This window comes from Panicum virgatum, chromosome 5K (genome assembly GCF_016808335.1).
Source record: "Panicum virgatum strain AP13 chromosome 5K, P.virgatum_v5, whole genome shotgun sequence".
Lineage (NCBI taxonomy): Eukaryota > Viridiplantae > Streptophyta > Magnoliopsida > Poales > Poaceae > Panicum > Panicum virgatum.
Window position 1 is genome coordinate 18,231,062 of NC_053140.1, and position 19,397 is coordinate 18,250,458.

At 47.1% G+C, this 19,397-nt stretch overlaps 1 protein-coding gene across 2 annotated transcripts; it reads right to left on the reverse strand.

Moving 5' to 3' along the window:
- Positions 1-283: 283 nt before the first annotated feature.
- On the reverse strand, positions 284-2,639 carry LOC120706784 (S-adenosylmethionine synthase 2-like). Of its 2 annotated transcripts, none has more exons than XM_039991511.1 (2): positions 2,524-2,639; positions 284-1,909 (listed from the first exon to the last, which is right to left on the reverse strand). In XM_039991511.1, the coding sequence occupies exon 2, from the start codon at positions 1,861-1,863 to the stop codon at positions 679-681; it is 1,185 nt and encodes a 394-aa protein (XP_039847445.1). In that variant the 5' UTR covers positions 1,864-1,909; positions 2,524-2,639; the 3' UTR covers positions 284-678. The 2 variants fall into 2 exon arrangements, with proteins under 2 accessions (XP_039847445.1, XP_039847446.1); XM_039991512.1 differs by having other exon boundaries at positions 2,461-2,575.
- Between the last annotated feature and the right edge of the window lie 16,758 nt (positions 2,640-19,397).

Genomic DNA, 19,397 nt, shown 5'->3' on the forward strand with positions numbered 1-19,397 from the left:
AGAGGCTCAAGTCTGGTTGCTCGCGGGTTTCAAGCAAATTGGTCCTTTTCCCTGCTTCTTTTGGAGTTCCTTTAGGTCACCGGCTGTAGTAATGTAATTTGGTTGTTTATTTCTGTAGTTGGTGTTTGAGCCTTGAACCTCTCCTCTTTGGCTCTAATTGTACTGGACACTTATCTTCTGCCTCTTAATAAAATATATTCTTGAACAAAAAATTAAGACAGTCAGTATTACCAATGCTTGCACGGGAGAGGGGGGGGGGGGGGGGGGGGGGGCACCAAAGAAGTACAGTAAACATACGAATTATGACAGATCAAAACTGCAAATCTCTCAGCAGTTTCAGTACAGACTCGAAAAGGGGCGGGGAGGAGAAAGGATGAAAAAAAGATACCGGACGACCAAACTAGTAAAGGTAAAGATCAGCGCGTAATCCTGGCTGCCACACCAAATTATACCCAATCACTAAGCCGCCGCCGGCGAGATGGCTTGCTGCGGCGATTGCCAAATTAAAGCCTTCTTCATCTTCTCGATCTGCATCTTCTTCTAAGGAAGCAGCCAGTCACTGATCAGATACACATCCAGGAGCAGGAGCAGCAGCAGCAATGCTTGCAGGTAACATCAACAGCAAGAGGTAGTAGATGAAAGCACGGAGACAGACACTGGTCAACGTCCTCTTCTTCTCTAAGCTGATGCCTTTTCGAACTTGAGGGGCTTCACCACCTCCCAGGTGAAGTCGGCGTCGTCACGCCCGAAGTGGCCATAGGCGGCGGTCTTGATGAACCGGTTGCCGCCCTTCTTGAGGTCGAGGTTGATGGTGATCATCCCGGGCCTGAAGTCGAAGTTCTCCTTGACGATCTTGAGGATCTCCTTGTCGGGGATGGTGCCGGTGCCGTACGATTCGACGAACACGGACAGGGGCTCGGGCACGCCGATGGCATAGGACACCTGCACGAGGCAGCGGCGGGCGAGGCCGCTGGCCACGATGCTCTTGGCCGCCTGCCTGGCGATGTAGGCGCCGCTGCGGTCGACCTTGGTGGGGTCCTTGCCGGAGAAGGCGCCGCCGCCGTGGGCGCCCCAGCCGCCGTAGGTGTCGATGATGATCTTGCGGCCGGTGAGGCCGGCGTCGCCGTGGGGCCCTCCGATGACGAAGCGGCCCGACGGGTTGAGGTGGAAGATGGTCTTCTCGTCGAGGTACTTGTCCGGGATGACGGGCTTGATGACGTGCTCCTTGAGGTCGGCGGCGATCTCGTCGTTGGTGACGGTCTCGTCGTGCTGGGTGGAGATGAGGACGGTGTGGACGCGGACGGGGACCATGGCGCCGCCCTGGTTGAGGTACTCGACGGTGACCTGGGTCTTGCCGTCGGGGCGGAGCCAGGCGCAGGTGCCGTTCTTGCGGACCTCGGTGAGGCGCGCGCCAAGCTTGGTGGCGAGCACGTGGCTGAGCGGCATGAGCTCGGGGGTCTCGTCGGTGGCGTAGCCGAACATGTGGCCCTGGTCGCCGGCGCCGATCTCCTCGGGGCGCTTGGTGAAGTGGCCGTGCACGCCCTGCGCGATGTCGGGGGACTGCTGCTCGATGTTGACGAGCACCTTGCAGCGGTCGGCGTCGAGGCCCACGTCGTCGGAGGTGAAGCCGATCTCGCGGCAGGTGTCGCGCACGATCTTCTCGTAGTCGACGGTGGCCTTGGTGGTGATCTCGCCGAACACCATCACCATGTTGGTCTTGGTGCAGGTCTCGCAGGCCACCTTGCTGTCGGGGTCCTGCGCCAGGCACGCGTCCAGGACGGCGTCCGAGACCTGGTCGCACAGCTTGTCGGGGTGCCCCTCGTTCACGGACTCGGAGGTGAAGAGGAAGCTCTCCGCCGCCATTGCCGCTGCTGCCTTGTTGTTCTGGGGTAAATTACTCCACCAACCTCTGCGGAAGGGGAACAATCAAGGAATCAGAATCTGCATATCTATCCCCAAATCCACTGCACATAGCTCGAATTGAATGACGGACAGACAGTAAAATCGATGGCTTCAGATCTAAAAATTATCGCGCAACAGACAGCACAGCATGCAGAGGATGCAAGATCTAAATAAGCGAAGAGCTCTCTCCCTCAACGAGAACCCAGACGACACCCCACCGAAACACCAGAAAATTCAGCAGAAAAGAAATCCCAATTTTTCTCCATTGCTGCCTAAGATTTTTTCTCCATTCAGAAAATTCAGTTTTTTTTACCCCCAATTTCTGCTCCAATCCTGATGCTTACTGGTGCCCCTAATCCCCTCGAAATGATCCGTTGGCCTACTAACAATCAACAGAAACCAGCAAACGAGATCCGCACAGCCGCTACAAGCCCAACCACCGGATCCCGCACCACAGATCCAGCACCACCCCCAAAGAAATGGGTAGCCACCGAGAGAGAGAGGAACGACCCACAACTTCCCAGCATCCCACACACCCCCAGACACAGGAGCACGGACCTAGCGAGCGAGAAGCACGGCGATCGAACGAGAGAGAAGCGGCGGGGCGAGGTGGGCGCTCACCTTGCGCTGCTGCTCTTTATTCGGGGACCCGGCCGGAGGGAGAAGAGGCGGGGAAGGGATGTGTGGCACGGGGTCTCGGGAATGCTCGGGGGGCCGCCATTTATAGCCGCGCTGGATCCGGGGAGGCCGGTGGGCCCGCCCGGGGTGCGGTGCGGGAAGTATTTTTGCGGGTGGGCAGGCGCGCACGTGAGGGCGCCGCGGGCGGACACTGACCGGCGGGCCCCACGGCCGGGGGAGGAGCCACCCGCTGGGCGGTAGCCGTCCCTCACCAACCCCACGGGCACCAATCCCCCATGATGCGGGGCCCACCTCACCTATTTCTCTGTCCTTTTCTTTTCCGTTGGGAGCATTGTCCATTTCTTTATTATCTCAAAAAAATATTTTTTCCATTTCTTGTGTCTCGTAGGAATTTCTCAGCCTCAACTTTGTTTTTTGAACTATGCCAGGAGCACTGGCCCATCATATAAGACTCGACAATGAGCACCCACGCCGACCGCACGCTCGAACACAGGTGAAGCTGTCCAGCTGTCTAGAACGCGCCTACTGAGCAACTCACTCCCTAACCCACCTAAACACACGCACACACACTGCTCAGTCTCCACTGGGGATAAACCCCGGCGCAGCACCCGGTGGATCCCGATGGGATTCGAACGCGGGCGGGTGGGTTCCCAGCCGGGCGACCACACCACCGGGCTATCAGCCCGTATGCCTCAGCCTCAACCTGAAATGGAAAATAAATTTCTCACCCCACCTACTGCCACTGGTTCCATGAGGAGATATTTATTTTTATCTTTTTTTTGGCATAGGGAAATTTGTGGATGGCTTGATGAGATGGTGGTTGCCGAATTTCAAGGGAAAAGATTTTGTTTCTCCCCAATTTTTCTTCACACTTGTGTGTAGCTGGAACGGTGAGACAGTAATGTAAAAATATTTGTGTCATTGTCCGCTTCTGAAACTGATGGACTGCAAGAAAACAGTACACTCAAAGTACTTAAGTGGAGGTCAGCAATCCTCTGGCTTGAAAAACGCTGGGCTAAATGGATCATGTGCTCTGCTGGCCATTAGGCATTACTAGCTTCGAACACAAGCATTCCATGTTTGTTTCAAAATGCATAGTAATATGACACATTAATTTGTGCAGGGTTCTTGTGTTCGAAATGAGGATTAAAAAAATTGGAAGTTACCGCAAAAAAAATGGAAGGATAAAGAAGGTTAACGTACGACAGAAAAACGACGACGTCACAATGAATGTTTTTGGGTGCTTGATTTGGTTGTCCTTGGAAAAGTCTTCACAAGAAAAAGTATCATTTTCCAAGCGTTTTCCATGAGCATGGGAGCAAAATGAAAGCTCTTGTAGGCTCGGAGCGTCTTCATGCTTCTCGCCTATCTCCAGCGGCGAAAGGGATGGGGATTCTTTCCACTATTTTCTCTCCTTGATTGATGTGGTTGGTGCTATAGACTTATTTATTCAAACTTTCAGCCTCTACATGAGCCTTTCCTCGGTGTATCACTTTTCCATTATTTTAGAAAAAAAAGGAAGCAAAAGAGGCCTGATGAGAATTCTAAATTTATTTTTTTTGTTTGTCAGGAAGCAGTAGGCAAACGTAGGTCCAAACAGAAAATAAAAAAAAGTCAGAGATGCGGTGGTCTGGAAGAATACAGAGTGGACACCAAGAAAGGCTTGCGCATTCTCACGCATATCCCAACCACTAGCAGCCGCACCTCCATCTCAAAGGTGACAAATTGGTAGTAAAAAAGAAACTAATCTGATCCTCTCTCTCACACACAACTTTCAAATGTACTAGTTTATAATTTTAAGGAATTGTAACATTACGGGGCTAGATTTGTAAAAGGTTTCGTTTCAAAATAGATTTTTAGAAGGTAATAAAGGCGTGCAAAATCACATTTTGAGGGGAAAGGAAAAGGCTAGAGTGGACTATCAAAAACTTGATCCTTTCAGAAAAAAAACTATCAAAAACTTGGAAAGGATTACAGTTTTAACAGTGGCCATGATTTTTAAGGTTTGTAGTAAGATACAGTAATTCAGCTGCAGATTAATTTGCTTGGCAAGTTAGGAGCCTATTAGTAGAATGAAAAAAAAAAAACGAGCAGGAAGCCACGCATGTGCTCATGTGGTGTCGGATTCGCGTCAGGGACAAACAGACAAGCTGGTCCAGCGGTAAACAGCTGATGCGTGGCCATGGCGACATCTTCCAGCTGACGGTTCCCATCGCCAACTCTTTTTTTTTTTGTAATTCACACTACCAACCTGGGAGTTGGATAGCACGTAGAGTATGTCTAGAACAAAGAGCTAGCCGTTGGGTCATGACATGAGAGTATATTGGTAAATGGTAAAGGAATACTAGCAGATACTAGTTTTTTTTGCGAGGTAGCAGGTACTAGTATATTCTGACATCCTAGTATATTTATCTGCAAAATCCACAGAGATTTTGGGTGGATCGATGGCATATAATACTAAAAAGAGTGCTTCAAGTACAAACTTTATTCTTGGTCCTAATAATTAACAAATAGTAGAAACGGAGTAAGAAAATGGTTTGAGGAGGAGGGGAGGAACTCGAAGTCTGTTGCAACAGCACGCGTGCTTGGTGATGGCGCCGTCCCATCATCCGGGTGTCTGTTCCTCTGTCTGGTCCGGGTACACCTACGGGGCAGCAAGATCGTGGCCTCCATGGACGGCCTCGCCTCTCTTTGCTTGGAAGGTATGCCGTGCCTGCCGGTTTTGGCCACGCCGGCTGACGTGTCCTGCAACGAGGTTGCTGTCCCCGAGCCGTTCCTGCCTCCATCGCATTTAAATCCATTTATAATGGTATTTAAAAGAAAATTTTATATAGTATTTTCTCTGCTCCAAATTATTATAAATTATAAATTATTTTAAATTTTAAAAATTATAGATTTTACTATACACCTAGACATAATATATATATATCAAAAAATATAAAAAAACTAAAACAACTAATAGTTTGAGATGGAGAAGTAGCAACGGGTTCATTCTTAATTTCTTTATGAATTGAGCATCTTATGGTGTCCGCGTATTACCACGCCTCTCTGCCAAACCACAACATTGTTACTCCATCCGTTCTAATTATAATTCGTTTGTTCACTTGTTTTATTAAAAAAATTATGCAAACGTAATCAAATCTAAGTCATTTAGTAATAAACAAAGCTAGAACAGCTCAAGTGTTATTTTTATACATTTTTAAATAAGACAAGTGATCAAATTTGAAATTAAAAAAGTCAAACAAATTATAATTTACTCTCTCCTTCCTTGTTTATAAGGCACAATGGAACATGACACGGTCTTCTAAACGATACTTTGACCATTTATTTATTATATATTATATCACTTATGATTATAAATTTATAATCACTGTAAACTATATTTGATTACAAATACAATTGTATAAAATTTATATTATAAAATAAAAAATTAATAGTCAAACTATTGGTCAAAGATAGAAATGTTTGAATCTTGATATGCGTGTGTGCCTTATAAACTAGAAAGGATGGAGTTTAAAAAAAAAAGAGAAAACGGGAGTAGAACGGAAGGAGTAATATGCAGATTTTTTTAAAATGGAAATTCCTGTTGGCGAACTTGAGTGATTTTTGCGGCGATGCTATTCTGCTTCCACATGGTTACAAGGAAAGAGGCTCCTCGTGCCCTTCGCTGCCCGAGGCACGAGCCGACGACAGTGTGTGTAGGACGCACGGACGCACGGTGGTCTGGTCTGGTCTGGTCTCCCTACCCGATGAAAGAAAGGATGGATTCTTGCGGTGCGAAGGCCGAGTGGAAAATCGAGGCAAGATTACGGAAGGAGGGGAGGTGATGGGTCCACAGGATCACGCACCGGGTCGGGCTAGCCGTCCAGGTTCATCCTGGACCAGGATGTACGTGGCACCAGCTACTACTAGTAGGTACTCCTAAATCGTGCGCTTGCTTCCCGTGTTGTTTGGCTGGACAGGTCCCGGCTAGGGCGGGAGCGGATTTTGCCCCCCTGCGCGGCGGTCCCGGTTAAGTGACCGCCTGTGATAGTAATCACGCCCGGGATAAAGAATATCCGGTTTCACCCTCCTCTTCTATTTTTTTTGAACAATTAGTTCACCCTCCTCTTATCATCGAGAGTGATCAGACCAACCTTATTTCACGCAGCAGCAATCACACCATGTTGTCACAATAAATTTAAAGCATACATCATTGTTATTGAAAGCCAATCCGTAAATTAAAAAAACATCCATGGAATGTGAAGAAACAAAAAGCCGACATCTCCAGCAACGACATGCCTGAATTATCCTCTCTTTTTTATCCTCACTGTGCTGCAACTGCGCCTAATGGCATAGCTAAATTAACTAATTTGCCTAGCTAAATTATCCTTTGTAAGTAATACACCCCTTTTCAAGTACCACATAAAGATTTTAATCTTTAAAAGTATCTTTGCCTGTCAAATATCTTGTGTAACCTTTATACCACTATTAACAAGATTTTTATACATAGAGTGTACGGTGAAGCAGCCATTAGCCTGTAGGGTCCACGTGAAGGTATCCCTCCCCTCTTATAAATTAATATTCAACAACATATCCACCATATGGAGTCCGTCCTGTAATTTATCCCCCAGACTCTCCTAAAGGATATTTAGTGGTGTGCTAAACAGTTCATCGTAGCATGTCATCGACAAACAATGCTAAACAAAGGTGGAAATTGGGATTTCAGTGTCTGGTTTCCTAGCCATATATCTTCTCAAAACCTTATCTGTGAACCATCTTTAAGCGAAAAACATCCCAAGCTAAGAAACTTATCCTTCACACCCATTAGGCTAGTCCAAAAATAAGAATCTCCCGGCTTCTTATTGACTTCCTCTAGAGTTTTATTCTTTAGATATTTATTCCACAACAATTCTTGCCAAATATCTTTTTCATTGTATAGTCTAAACAACCATTTACTAAGCAGACATTTATTTTGAATATCTAAATTTTTTATTCCCAAACTACCTTGTTCTTTTGGTTGGCACATCAAAGGCCACTTAACTAATCTGTACTTTTTCTTATGTTGATTGTTTTACCAGAAAAACCTTCTCAATTTTCGTAAGGACTCCTCTTGAAACAAAAAAAAAGATAGCATAAACACAGGTAAATTGGACAACACAGAACTAATCAATACCAACCTACCACCTACAAATAAGAGCTTGCCTTTCTAACTACTCAGCCTTTTCTCGATCCTTTCCTATTTTTCTTTCAGTCATTGCTGCTAAGCTTTCGAAAATGCATCGGAATTCCTTGATAGCGAAAGGGATATGAGCCAAGCTTGCAACCGAACAAACTTTGAGTATATTAATTCGTGTTGTTTTGCTTCACCAAAGAAAAATATCACACTTTTATGAAAGTTTATTTTAAGGTTAGATAATTGTTCAAAGATACGTAACAGGAGTTTGATGTTCTTTGCTTTGTTAATATCATGGTAAAAAAATGATTGTATTATGTGTGTATTGAAAGATAGATAACCCCTTTCACTTGCCCATCTTTCTTAGCTCTAACAATGATGATAGTCAGCATATCGACCACAATATTAAATAGTGTTGGCGATAGTGGATCCTCTTGTCGAAGCGTTTTAGTTTGGAAATACGAGACTATTTGATCATTCACCTTTATCTCCCCACATTCCCTCCTTTTGTTAATGCTTCTATCCATTGCACCAAACATCATAGAATTCTTTCATTATTAGATTTTTTTGTAAGAAATCTCATTTCACTTTATCATAAGCTTTTTTAAAATCAATCTTAAAAAAATCCTATCTTGTTTTTTTCTATGTAATTCATGTAAAGTCTTATGTAGGACAATAGCCTCTTCCATTATATTTCTTCCTGGTAAGAATATTGTTTGTGAAGGCCTAATAACTTTTTGGGCTACTTTCGCAATCCTATTCATGGCTACTATTATAAATATTTTGAAACTAACATTCAACAAATAGATAGGCCTGTATTGTTGAATTTGTTTCGCATCATTGTTTTTAGGCAGCAGTATTATTGTCCCGAAGTTTAGGCTATAGAGAGGCAATGTACCATTATGAAAATCATTGAACAAAGGCATCAAGTCATCTTTGATAACATGTCAAGAAACTTGATAGAACTCAGTAGGGAAACCATTCGGACCCGGAGCCTTATTATGCTCCATCCGGAAGATTGCTTCCTTCACCTCTACTTCGGAGAATTTTTGTGTTAGTAATTCATTTTTCTCACTTGAGACTTGTGGGATGTCATCATGACGTGACTCGTCCATCGGCAAGGTCCCCCCCGAAAGGTCCAAAAAGATTATTGTAATATTTAGTGATATACTTTTTTAACTCAGTATCACCGGATATCACACCTTCCTCCTGACCAAGCTGGAAAATCCTTATTTTCCTATATTTTCCGCTAGCCACTAACTGAAAATATTTAGTGTTTGCATCACCTTCTAAAAGGTCCCGAGTTTTTGCTCGCTGGTACCATTTTAGTTCTTCTTCCCTTAGAAGCTCTGCTAGTCTCTCATTCAGTACATGTTTCAACTTGACCTCCTGAGATGTTAGCAACATTGTTTCAGCTTTTTTAACTAACTCGTCCAGCTTATCTAGCAATATTTTCTTCTCCTTTTTATATGCACCACTTACATTTTAGCCCAACCCTTTAAATATTGATGCAATCTTCTAATTTTTGCTTGCCATTTCTCTAAAGGAGTGTGTCCATCGTTCATACTCAACCAGATATTTCTCTAAAGAGTGTGACGGTGTTGAGGTCGATAAGTGGCAAGACGCGGGATGTGTGTACATAGTTCGTCACAATACTAGTATTGTGGTATAAAGAAACGAGTGGTTAAATAATAATTTTGGCAGACCGAAAATGCTTCAGAGATGTCCACGTCAGGTGATAAATTTCCCCACGGGATGGATCCCCGTGGGGACTCGACCTGATTGGGGCGGGGATGGGGGATGATATTCCCCCGCGGGGACGTCGGGGCGGGGCCCCGAATTTCTATCGGGGCAGGGGCGGGGGCGATTTTTGCCCTGCGGGTCTCCATGGGGACCCGATAACAATGTAAGTTTCAGTAAAAAATCTCTTCGCCATGACCCAACAAAAAAATAATTAGGCCCAATAGCCCATAATATACTCTACCCTAGACCTTACCCCTGTTTCCTGATCCTCTCGGTCAAGCGGCGGCCGCCACCCGCTCTGTCGCTCGCGTCGCATCTCGCCCCCATCGCACACCGCACGCCCGCATCGTTGGCCCCCATGGCGACGCCTTTATCTCCAACGCCGGCGGAAGGCCGGGCTGCCCCCCCCCCCCCCCCCCCAGCCCCCATATTCCCATCGGTTCCTGCAGCCACCACAACGACAGTTAGTTGATGCATGGACGCCAGCAAGGGTGTTGTTGCCACGAGCTAGATTTGGCCGGCGTCCGTCAACAGGCACCATTCTCCATGAAGCAACAAGGATTATCTGAATCCTCGCGCTTTTGCTAGTAAAGTTACTGTCCGCTATTTGGTTATCACCTTGGCTCTTTGCCCTGTTCTCTTGCTAAGCTAGCCTGTTGAGTGTTGAGTGTTGACTAATGCTTTGCTTAACTGATTCGAACCACTAGTTCTTGAACTGTAATCTGTGAACTTCGAAGTGGCTTCTTTTGGAATTCCTGAGCTGTGATGTTATGTTCTGAATTTGATCCTTGAGAAGTCCAGTCTTTTTTTTTTCTTGCGCTTGAGTTCTCCACGGAGCCCTGACGGGGAACGGGGATCCATCGGCGCCGGGGACGGGGGCAATTCTTGCCCCGAATTGATTGTCGTGGTCGGGGCGGGGACAGGGGGCATGTCCCCGGCCCCGTTGCCACCCTGATGTCCACGTGAGATGCATACTACACGAAGGATTGAGATAATGGACAGGCGTGTGAATAAAATCGAAATGGCTTTGTAATCTACTTTACCGGTGGAGTAGTAAAAAAAGGACCGCCACTATCTTTTCATATTTCAGTGTCCTCTCAAGATTTCATCTTGCACAATGCACAGATGGATTTTGGCAACACAATAAAATTCTTGAAAGCGTTCCAGAAAAATGAGGTTACACACGTTTATGTGCTAACAAGAAAAAAATTACATTAAATTGGTAAACAATTATGCACATTTCTTACAAGGACGCTCAAATTATTTGCTGCACAGTTTCCGCAACCATAGACACACCTACTCCCTCCAAATTTATTTACACGTCGTATTAGATTTGTCATAAGTCAAACTTAACTAACTTTGATCAAGCTCTAGATAGGAATCCAGAGGATGCAGGGTAAGGCTATCTCGGTGGGTCTGTATGGTGCTGTATGTGGGTTTTAAAAACTGTTGTGTATATTAATAAAAGAAAATGAGAAATTGAAGTCGGTTCTCCCTAATCTCGAAAACAACCCGCTGCAACGAGTGGTCGGGAAGCATCCCTATATCCAGTGAATTGGCTCCCGACAGTTCTTTTTATTTTCCGTAGCTACTCCCTCCGTCGTTCAAAAAAGTCGCCCTAAAAATTTTAGGACAAATTAATAAGAAAGTAAATAACTATATTTATTATTATTTATTATCTATAATTGCCACTAGTTGATTCTTGCATCCAGGTAAACTTTCTAAATAGAGTATGTCGGTACCTCTGGACTAGGGTACCCCTCTTGCTCTGTCAAGATTCGTGTAGTTATCCGTAACTACGCCCAAAAGAGCCGAGCAGCCGAACCCCAGGGGTTCGACTTCATCTCACCGGACCAATGGCCCCGGACCCGCTCCGAGCTCTGGGACGGGTCCGGTGACGCCACGTGTCCCAGAGAAGGGAGCACTCAGCCAAAAACAACCGGGGGCCCCGGACCTCCCACGGGGTCCCGGACCCCATATACTATCCGGACCCCTCAGCAGGGAGAGAACAGACACCCAGCCTGGGGGGTCCGGAGCTGCCACGTGTCCGCAGGCGCAGGTACGCGCGCACGGCAGCCAAGCTTCCTCGGGAAGACTTGCCCACCTACCGCATTCAATGCAGGGGACGTTAAGTGCGCTCTGCCACGGCAGAGCCCGAGGAGACTTTAGCCAGGCTGTACTGTTGGTCGCGCGTTACCAAGGTGCACAGTACAGCCGCTGGCACCACTCACGCCACGCGCGCTAGTCTGCCACGCCAGTTAGACACGACAACTCGGCGGCGGAGTATCATAACGCCTACGCGGTAGACCCAACAGTCTACGCCGCAACCTACACTACGCCGATGGGCGCCTCGCCGATGGGACAGGAGAAGACCCCCCTCGGTCAGAGAGTCTACAAGACGATGAAGTGTATCCGGCAAGAGATTCTCCATCACTGTAGCTCCATTAGTGTCTATTTAGTATATTATACATCCTTATTGGACCCACCTGTCGGGGTCCAACACCTGTGTACGCGCTCTCCATGCTCTATAAAAGGTAGACGCCCGTTAGAGAAGGACTCAAGTCCGAAGGGGGACTAGAGGCAGAGGATAGACTCATCCGCAGACTCAAGAACAATACTACTCCCAGTGGACGTAGGGTATTACGCTCCGGCGGCCCGAACCACTCTAAAATCCTCGAGTGTTCATGTGTTTTTGCTGGAGGGGTAGATCGGTCGAATAGCTTGCACTTTCCCGAGTATCCACCCTCAAGGATTAGGCGGGTGCACTACGCCACCCGGCTGTGGCCCTCCTCTTAGAGCCACGACATCTGGCGCCGTCCGTGGGGATCGCACAAGCGTTGGCCAGATCTTCGCTGTCCTCCTGGCTTCTGAGGTTGAGCTCGTCCTCTGCAACGACGACGTGAAGATGAAGAATGGCACGGCGTCACCTACGCCGCATGCCCTGACACTGAGGCGGCAGCGTCCTCGGTGCGGTGGCGCACGGCAGCGGCGCCTGCTGTGCGTCGCCACTACGACACCTCAGAGCCGGCACGGAGGCGCGCAGGGTCGACGCCTGCAGCGCGTCACCCTGCGACACCCTAGCGTCGGCTCAAGGTTTTCTCTCAAGCAACCACCGGGGGTCTCCTGCGGCGGCGCGGCGTCGGCTCAAGGTTTCCTCTCAAGATGGAGCCTGGAGCCGGAAGGACGTCCGTCGCCTTCTCCCTCGCCTGGCTCAAGCCCCCCTTGGAGCTGTTGCAGACAGGCGTCAGCCTCCACCGCAAGGCGCGGGGGCCCTGTGCTAGCACCAAGGCGGAGCCGGCGAATGACCGCCCTTCTCCATGCTCCGTGCTTGTCCAAATGAGCATCCGTCCTTCCTCTGCGCCAGGGCGTCGAGCTGGCTTCAGCTCACTATGAGCGGCCATCGGGCTGGCTTCCGTCGGTAGCTGGCAATGGCAGGGGCACTCCCATTCAAAGCCAAAGAATTTGTTCCCACGCTATCTGAGCGTGTGACAGTTCTTGTGCTGAGAAGAACCCTGCAAGCTCCTGAGGTGATGCTGGATTATGCTGAACAAGCACGTCCAGGTCACCTTCACCCCCAACGACTCAGAAGAGCCACCAAGGTGCCAGCTCCACTACGGCTAGCAACGTGCACGCCTTACGGGGCAGCGGCTGTAGGTTATCACTAGATAGGATTGAGTAGGATTGAGTGTGTTTCTCCTTTGTAATGATTTGGTGCCTTCGTGTGGTCCAGAGCGGTAAAGGTCCGCCCTTGTAAACCCGACCTCTGGCTTCATCGCATAAACATGCGACACCAGCAAGTGGTCCAGAGCGGTAGAGGTCCGCCCTCGTAATCCCGACCTCTGATGTACACCACGAATCAAGCAATGAAGGAGATTTACTTTCTCAATCCTATCTTTACATTAACCTGATAGCACTTGTCCGTTCAGCTTGCATGTTTTCTTTCTTCCGTACGAAGTCTTTTCTTTTGTTGCTAACGATCCAAATTGAGTTGCTGGCTTGTGGTCAGGTGGGGACACCCCTTCTAGCTGGAAGGCAGTTTGGACCTCTAAGGACCTGCTCAGGAGAAGTGGTGCCCGTATCCTGGGGTAGAGAAGCTCCGCGTAGCTTAGCCTGGTAATGTATCCTAAGCCTACGTACTCCACTGCCCTGTTACGAGTCCCCTAGTAACCGAGACTGCTGTCCCTAGAGGTCCCGGGCTCCTTTCTAGTATAAGGCCTAGTTTCCTACACCTTGCTGCAAGGTCCAGTGGCGTAATTCATGGGATCGTCAGCAACGCTCCATATCCGCTCCGGCGGAGACCGCTCGCCATGGTCGACTCAAGTCCACTCCGGTGGCCCGCTCCGGCGGAGACCGCTCGCCACGGTCGACTCAAGTCCACTCCGGTGGCCCGCTCCGGCGGAGACCATTAGCCACGGTCGCCTGGAGCTGGGTCCGGGGAAGTAGTGCTTGCTCCCTGGGCGGTTCAAGGTCCGTGCAGCCGCTTAGCTCGGTTCTGTACCCTAAGCCTGCACCTTCGCCGCCCTGCAGAGAGCGCTCTAGTACTTGGACCTGGCAACAAGTGCTACGGCCTTAAAGGGGTCCGGAGCACCCGCTCTCGACATGAGCACGCCAACACAAGTCATCATTGCGTCACGATAATGGCCCCACCTGCGGGTTCGTACCTCTCCCGAAGGTGGGCCCGGGGGCCACTGCGGTACCTCCGGACTAGGGTACCCCCTCTTGCTCTGTCAAGATTCGTGTAGTTAACCGTAACTACGCCCAAAAGAGCTGAGCAGCTGAACCCCAGGGGTCCGACTCCATCTTACCGAACCAACGGCCCCGGACCCGCTCCCAGCTCTGGGACGGGTCTGGTGACGCCACGTGTCCCAAAGAAGGGAGCACTCAGTCAAAAACAACCGGGGGCCCCGAACCTCCCACGGGGTCCCGGACCCCCATATACTATCCGGACCCCTCAGCAGGGAGGGAATAGACACCCAGCCTGGGGGGGGTCCGGAGCTGCCACGTGTCTGCAGGCGCAGGTGTAAGCATCTAGGCCCTCCAGGTATGTTTCGGTGATTAATGACAACCATTATTGTGACTAATGAGTTTGTGCAGCTTAATGAAACATTATCACTCATTTGGTCATTTGTTAAAGAGGCCCCTCAATTTCGTTATTCAAAAAGGCGATCTCGGTATTCAACTCAAATATATAACAAGACTAAGGATCTTTCTAGTCCTAAGTGTTGTAAGGTTGAGAAGGACACTTAGGTTAGTATAGGTTTTATAGTTTTGTAGTGATCACACTATTAAGAGGGGTTAAGGTCAAGTAACTTGATCATGGACTATATCAATCAAAAATGGATGCACACTATGGTCACTCAGGTTTCTAGAAGTTCAAATAAGTCGTTTTCAACTTATATCTCAAGAATATTTGGATTTCATTCAAGACTCAAATCAGAAAAGGCAAAATCAAAAAAAGTCTATACACCGGTTTAACCGACGACTCAACCTTTCTATACGTCGGTTAAACGAAGTTATCAGAGTCTGGACAGGTTCTATACACCAGTTAAACCGACGCGTTTGAATTTAACGTCAGTGCATTAGTCCAGAGTTGGTTTTTCCAGGGTATTTCAAGTTCTATACACCGGTTAAACCGACGATGTTTGAAATGAAACGTCGGTGCAATTGACCAGTGAGATGGTTTTTCCAGGGATTTCAGAAATTGTACTCACCGGTTAAACCGACGATGGATTTGAGTTAACGTCGGTGAAGTTGTCCAGAGACTTGGTTTTTCAGTTGATCAGTGGACAACTTCCCTCACCGGTTAAACCAATGATACGTCAGTTAATCTGCCCAAGTTGTAACGGCTAGTTTTCAGAATGGGCAGTTTACATTCATCGGTTAAACCGACGCTGGCTATTGGAGGTTCGTCGGATTAACCGGCGCTACGCGGTTTTTTCGCAGCTTTTCTCCAACGGCTCTATTCGTGTGAGCTGCCTATATATAACCCTCCAATGGGTCATTTTGCTCTCTCTAGACATCAGGCAACATTCATACACTCATATATTGTTGAGAGCCACCTTGAGCTTCATCTTCCACACATTTGTTCATTCAATCATTCAAGAAACAAGACAAAGGACTTGAGTAGAGAGAAACTTGTGTGCATCCGTTCTTGGTGATCGGTTCTTGCTCAAGTGAAGGTCCTATCTTGTTACTCTTGGTGATTGGCAGCACCTAGGCGATCTTGGTGATTGAAGGTGTTTCTTCCGGAGCTTGCCAAGGATTGTGGGAGCCCGAAGAAGTTTGTACGTGGCTTAAGCTCCACCACGCCGGGATGGTGAACGGAGACTCTTAGTGAGCGCCCAAGTCTCGGTGACATGGGAGGTGACAAGACTCTTAGTGAGTGTCACAACGTGGATTAGGGGTGTGTGCCAACACATCGACACCACGGGAAAAAAATCCGGTTGTCTCTTGCCCACTCTTTCTTTTCAAGCACTTACTTTCATGTAATTATTTATGTGCTTAACCTTAGAGATCATAACTTAGGTCTACCTTGCTTAGTTTGTTATCTTGTTGTATCTTTGATAGTTTGTGTAGTTTGCTTAGTGAGCCGGTTGGTGAATTGAGCCTTACTAGCATTGCATAGGTTAAGGTTGCTTTAATTGTTTTAAAATTTTGAAAAAGGCCCAATTCACCCCTCCTCTTGGTCCATCGATCCTTACAATTGTTATCAGAGCCTCGTTGCTCATTTGGATCATTAGGCTCCACCGCCTAGAGCTATGGCTAAGATGGGTGGTTCGCCGTCTCACTTCGAGGGCAAGAACTTCGCCTATTGGAAAGTTTGCATGGCCGCATACCTTGATGCGATTGCCTCCGAAGTGTGGTTGGCAACAAAGACCGGGTTCACCGGAACTCCCACCTCGGAACAACTAAAGTGGAATGCAAAGGCTAGAAATGCAATTTTCGAAGCCATTAGTGAGGAAGTCTTTGCTAGAGTAAATGGCATGGACTTAGCAAGTGATATTTGGAAAGAGCTAATTGAAATTCATGAAGGCTCCACAAAAGTTCGTGAACAAAAATATCACTTGTTTAGAGCTAAGTATGATTCTTTTAAGATGCTAACTCATGAAAATTGCAATGATATATATTCTCGCTTGAATGTCATTATCAAGGACATTAATGCTCTTGAAGTTTCTAAAATTGACAGTGGCTCCATCAACCGCAAGATTCTCATGCTCCTTCCGAAGCCCAAGTACAACATCATCAATGCTATGCTTCAAAAGGAGAATCTTGATACGATGGAAGTGGGAGAGCTTGTGGGCGAAATTCGCGCTCATGAAATGGGTATCCTTGGTATGTCCGAAGAGCCAACTACAAGCAAGTCAATCGCTCTCAAAACCAAGGCAAACAAGCCCCGCAAGCTCAAGATGATCAAGCAAGAATCAAGCTCAAGCAATGAAGAAGAAGATCATCATGAAAGCTCAACCGATGATGAAGAAGATGGAGAACTTGCTCTCATGATGAGAAAGTTCACACGCTTGAGCGACAAGATAAACAAGAAGGGTTACAACTTTGACCCAAAAAAAAGAATGTTCCGGCCAAGGGAAGACATCAAAAACAAAACTTGCTACAATTGTGGAGAAAAATGTCACATCTCTCTAAATTGCCCTAAGCCGGACAAGAGAAAGAAGGACAACAAGAGCAACCATCGCCATGATTCAAGCGATGATGAAGAAGATGAAAAGAAGAACAAGAACAAGAAACTTGGGAAGAAAAAGAGCCATGACAAGAAGACCAAGCTCTTCCCAAAGAAGAAAGGTCACACCAAGAGAAGCTTTCTGGTGGAGAAACAAGAATGGGTGACCGATGTCTCATCAAGTGAAGATTCAAGTGATGAAGAAGACATCGTCACCATCGCCCTCACCAATGAAGAACCACCGCTACCTCCACCTCCCATGTGCCTCATGGCAAAAGGTAACACAAAGGTGAACTACAAAGCCGGTGGAAAACATTAGGTACTTGATAGCGGTTGCTCTCCACACATGACTGGCAATGATAGCATGTTCACCTCTCTTGAAGACCCCGGCGATCATGAACATGTCACCTATGGTGATAACTCAAGGGGAAAGGTTTTAGGTTTGGGTAGAATAGCAATTTTAAAAGATTTATCTATTTCTAATGTCTTGTTTGTAGAAGCACTTAGTTTTAATCTTATATCAATTGCTCAATTATGTGATCTTGGACTAACGTGTACCTTTGAAAAGAATGGTGTTGTAGTAACTCTTGAAGAAGACAAGTCATTGGTATTCACGGGGTTTAGGCATGGCAACATTTACTTGGTGGATTTCTCTTCAAAGTAAACAAGCTCTATGACATGCCTCTTCACCAAGTCGTCTCTTGGGTGGCTTTGGCATAGAAGAATTGCTCATATTGGTACGAGCAACCACAAGAAAGCCCACAAGATAGGGATGATCACCGGCTTGAAGGACGTCACATTTGACAAGAACAAGTTATGTAAAGCATGTCAAGCCGAAAAGCAAGTTGCAACACATCATCCCATCAAGACGATGTTGTCTACATCCAAGCCGCTCGAGCTAATACACATGGATCTTTTTGGTCCAACTACATACAAGAGCATTGGTGGTAACCTCTATTGCCTAGTAATCGTTGATGATTTTTCACGTTATACTTGGGTCATGTTTCTAGGCGATAAGGGTGAAACTCCGGAAGTCTTCAAGACATTTGCAAGAAGAGCGCAAAGGGAGTACAACTCCCCAATTGTGAAGATCCGGAGTGACAACGGCACCGAGTTCAAAAATATGAAGATTGAAGAATGGTGCGATGAAGAGGACATCAAGCATGAGTTCTCCGCCACCTACACGCCTCAACAAAATGGAGTGGTGGAAAGAAAGAACAAGACACTCATCACTCTAGCAAGAGCAATGTTGGATGACTATGGCACGTCCGAGAAATTTTGGGCGGAAGCAATCAATACGGCGTGCCATGCATCAAACCAAGTGTATCCCCACCGACTCCTCAGGAAAACACCATATGAGCTCATCACCGGGAAGAAACCAAATATATCCCACTTTCGAGTCTTTGGTTGCAAATGCTTCATTTATAAGGAGAAAAGGCTCGGTAAGTTTGAGAGTAGATGTGATGAAGGTTTCTTTCTTGGTTATGCATCAAGCTTCAAAGCATATAGAGTATTCCATCAAACCTCCGGGTTAGTTGAAGAAACATGTGATGTGGAGTTTAATGAATCTAATGGCTCCCAAGAGGAGGTTGTTGGCTATGACAATGTAGGTGATGAGGAGATTGATGAAGGTTTGAAGAAGATGTCCATTGGGGATATCAAGCCAGAAGAGGTGCATGAAGGAAATGATCAAGGGGGAGGACCTTCCTCATCTACACCAAGCACCTCCACGGCACCCCAAGTGGATGAAGATCAAGAAAAAAATGATCCACAACCTCAAGAGAATGTGCCAATGCCAACACCCCAAGTCTAAGAACAAGAAGAGCAAAATGTTCCACCACAAGCACAAGTCACCCATGATCCACCCCAACGAACATCCACGCATGAACCGCTAGTGAAGCATGGTCGTATCTCCAAAGATCATCCAATTGATCAAATCATGTGTAGTCCTTCCAAGGAAGTAAGAACTCGCTCTAAGCATGCTTCATTTTGCGAACATTACTCGTTTGTTTCTTGTATTGAACCCACTAGCATAGAGGAAGCACTTGAGGACTCGGATTGGGTGATGGCCATGCAAGAAGAATTGAACAACTTCACCTGCAATGAAGTTTGGGTCCTCGAAGCTCCTCCGAAAAACAAGAACATTATCGGCACCAAGTGGGTCTTCCAAACAAGCAAGATGAACATGGGGTGGTGATACGCAACAAAGCAAGACTTGTGGCAAAAGGGTTTTCTCAAGTCGAAGATTTGGATTTTGGTGAAACTTTTGCTCCGGTCGCAAGA

Bases quoted from the DNA above. Each gene is read 5' to 3' on its own strand.
- LOC120706784 (XM_039991511.1), bottom strand. From the start codon at position 1,863: ATGGCGGCGGAGAGCTTCCTCTTCACCTCCGAGTCCGTGAACGAGGGG.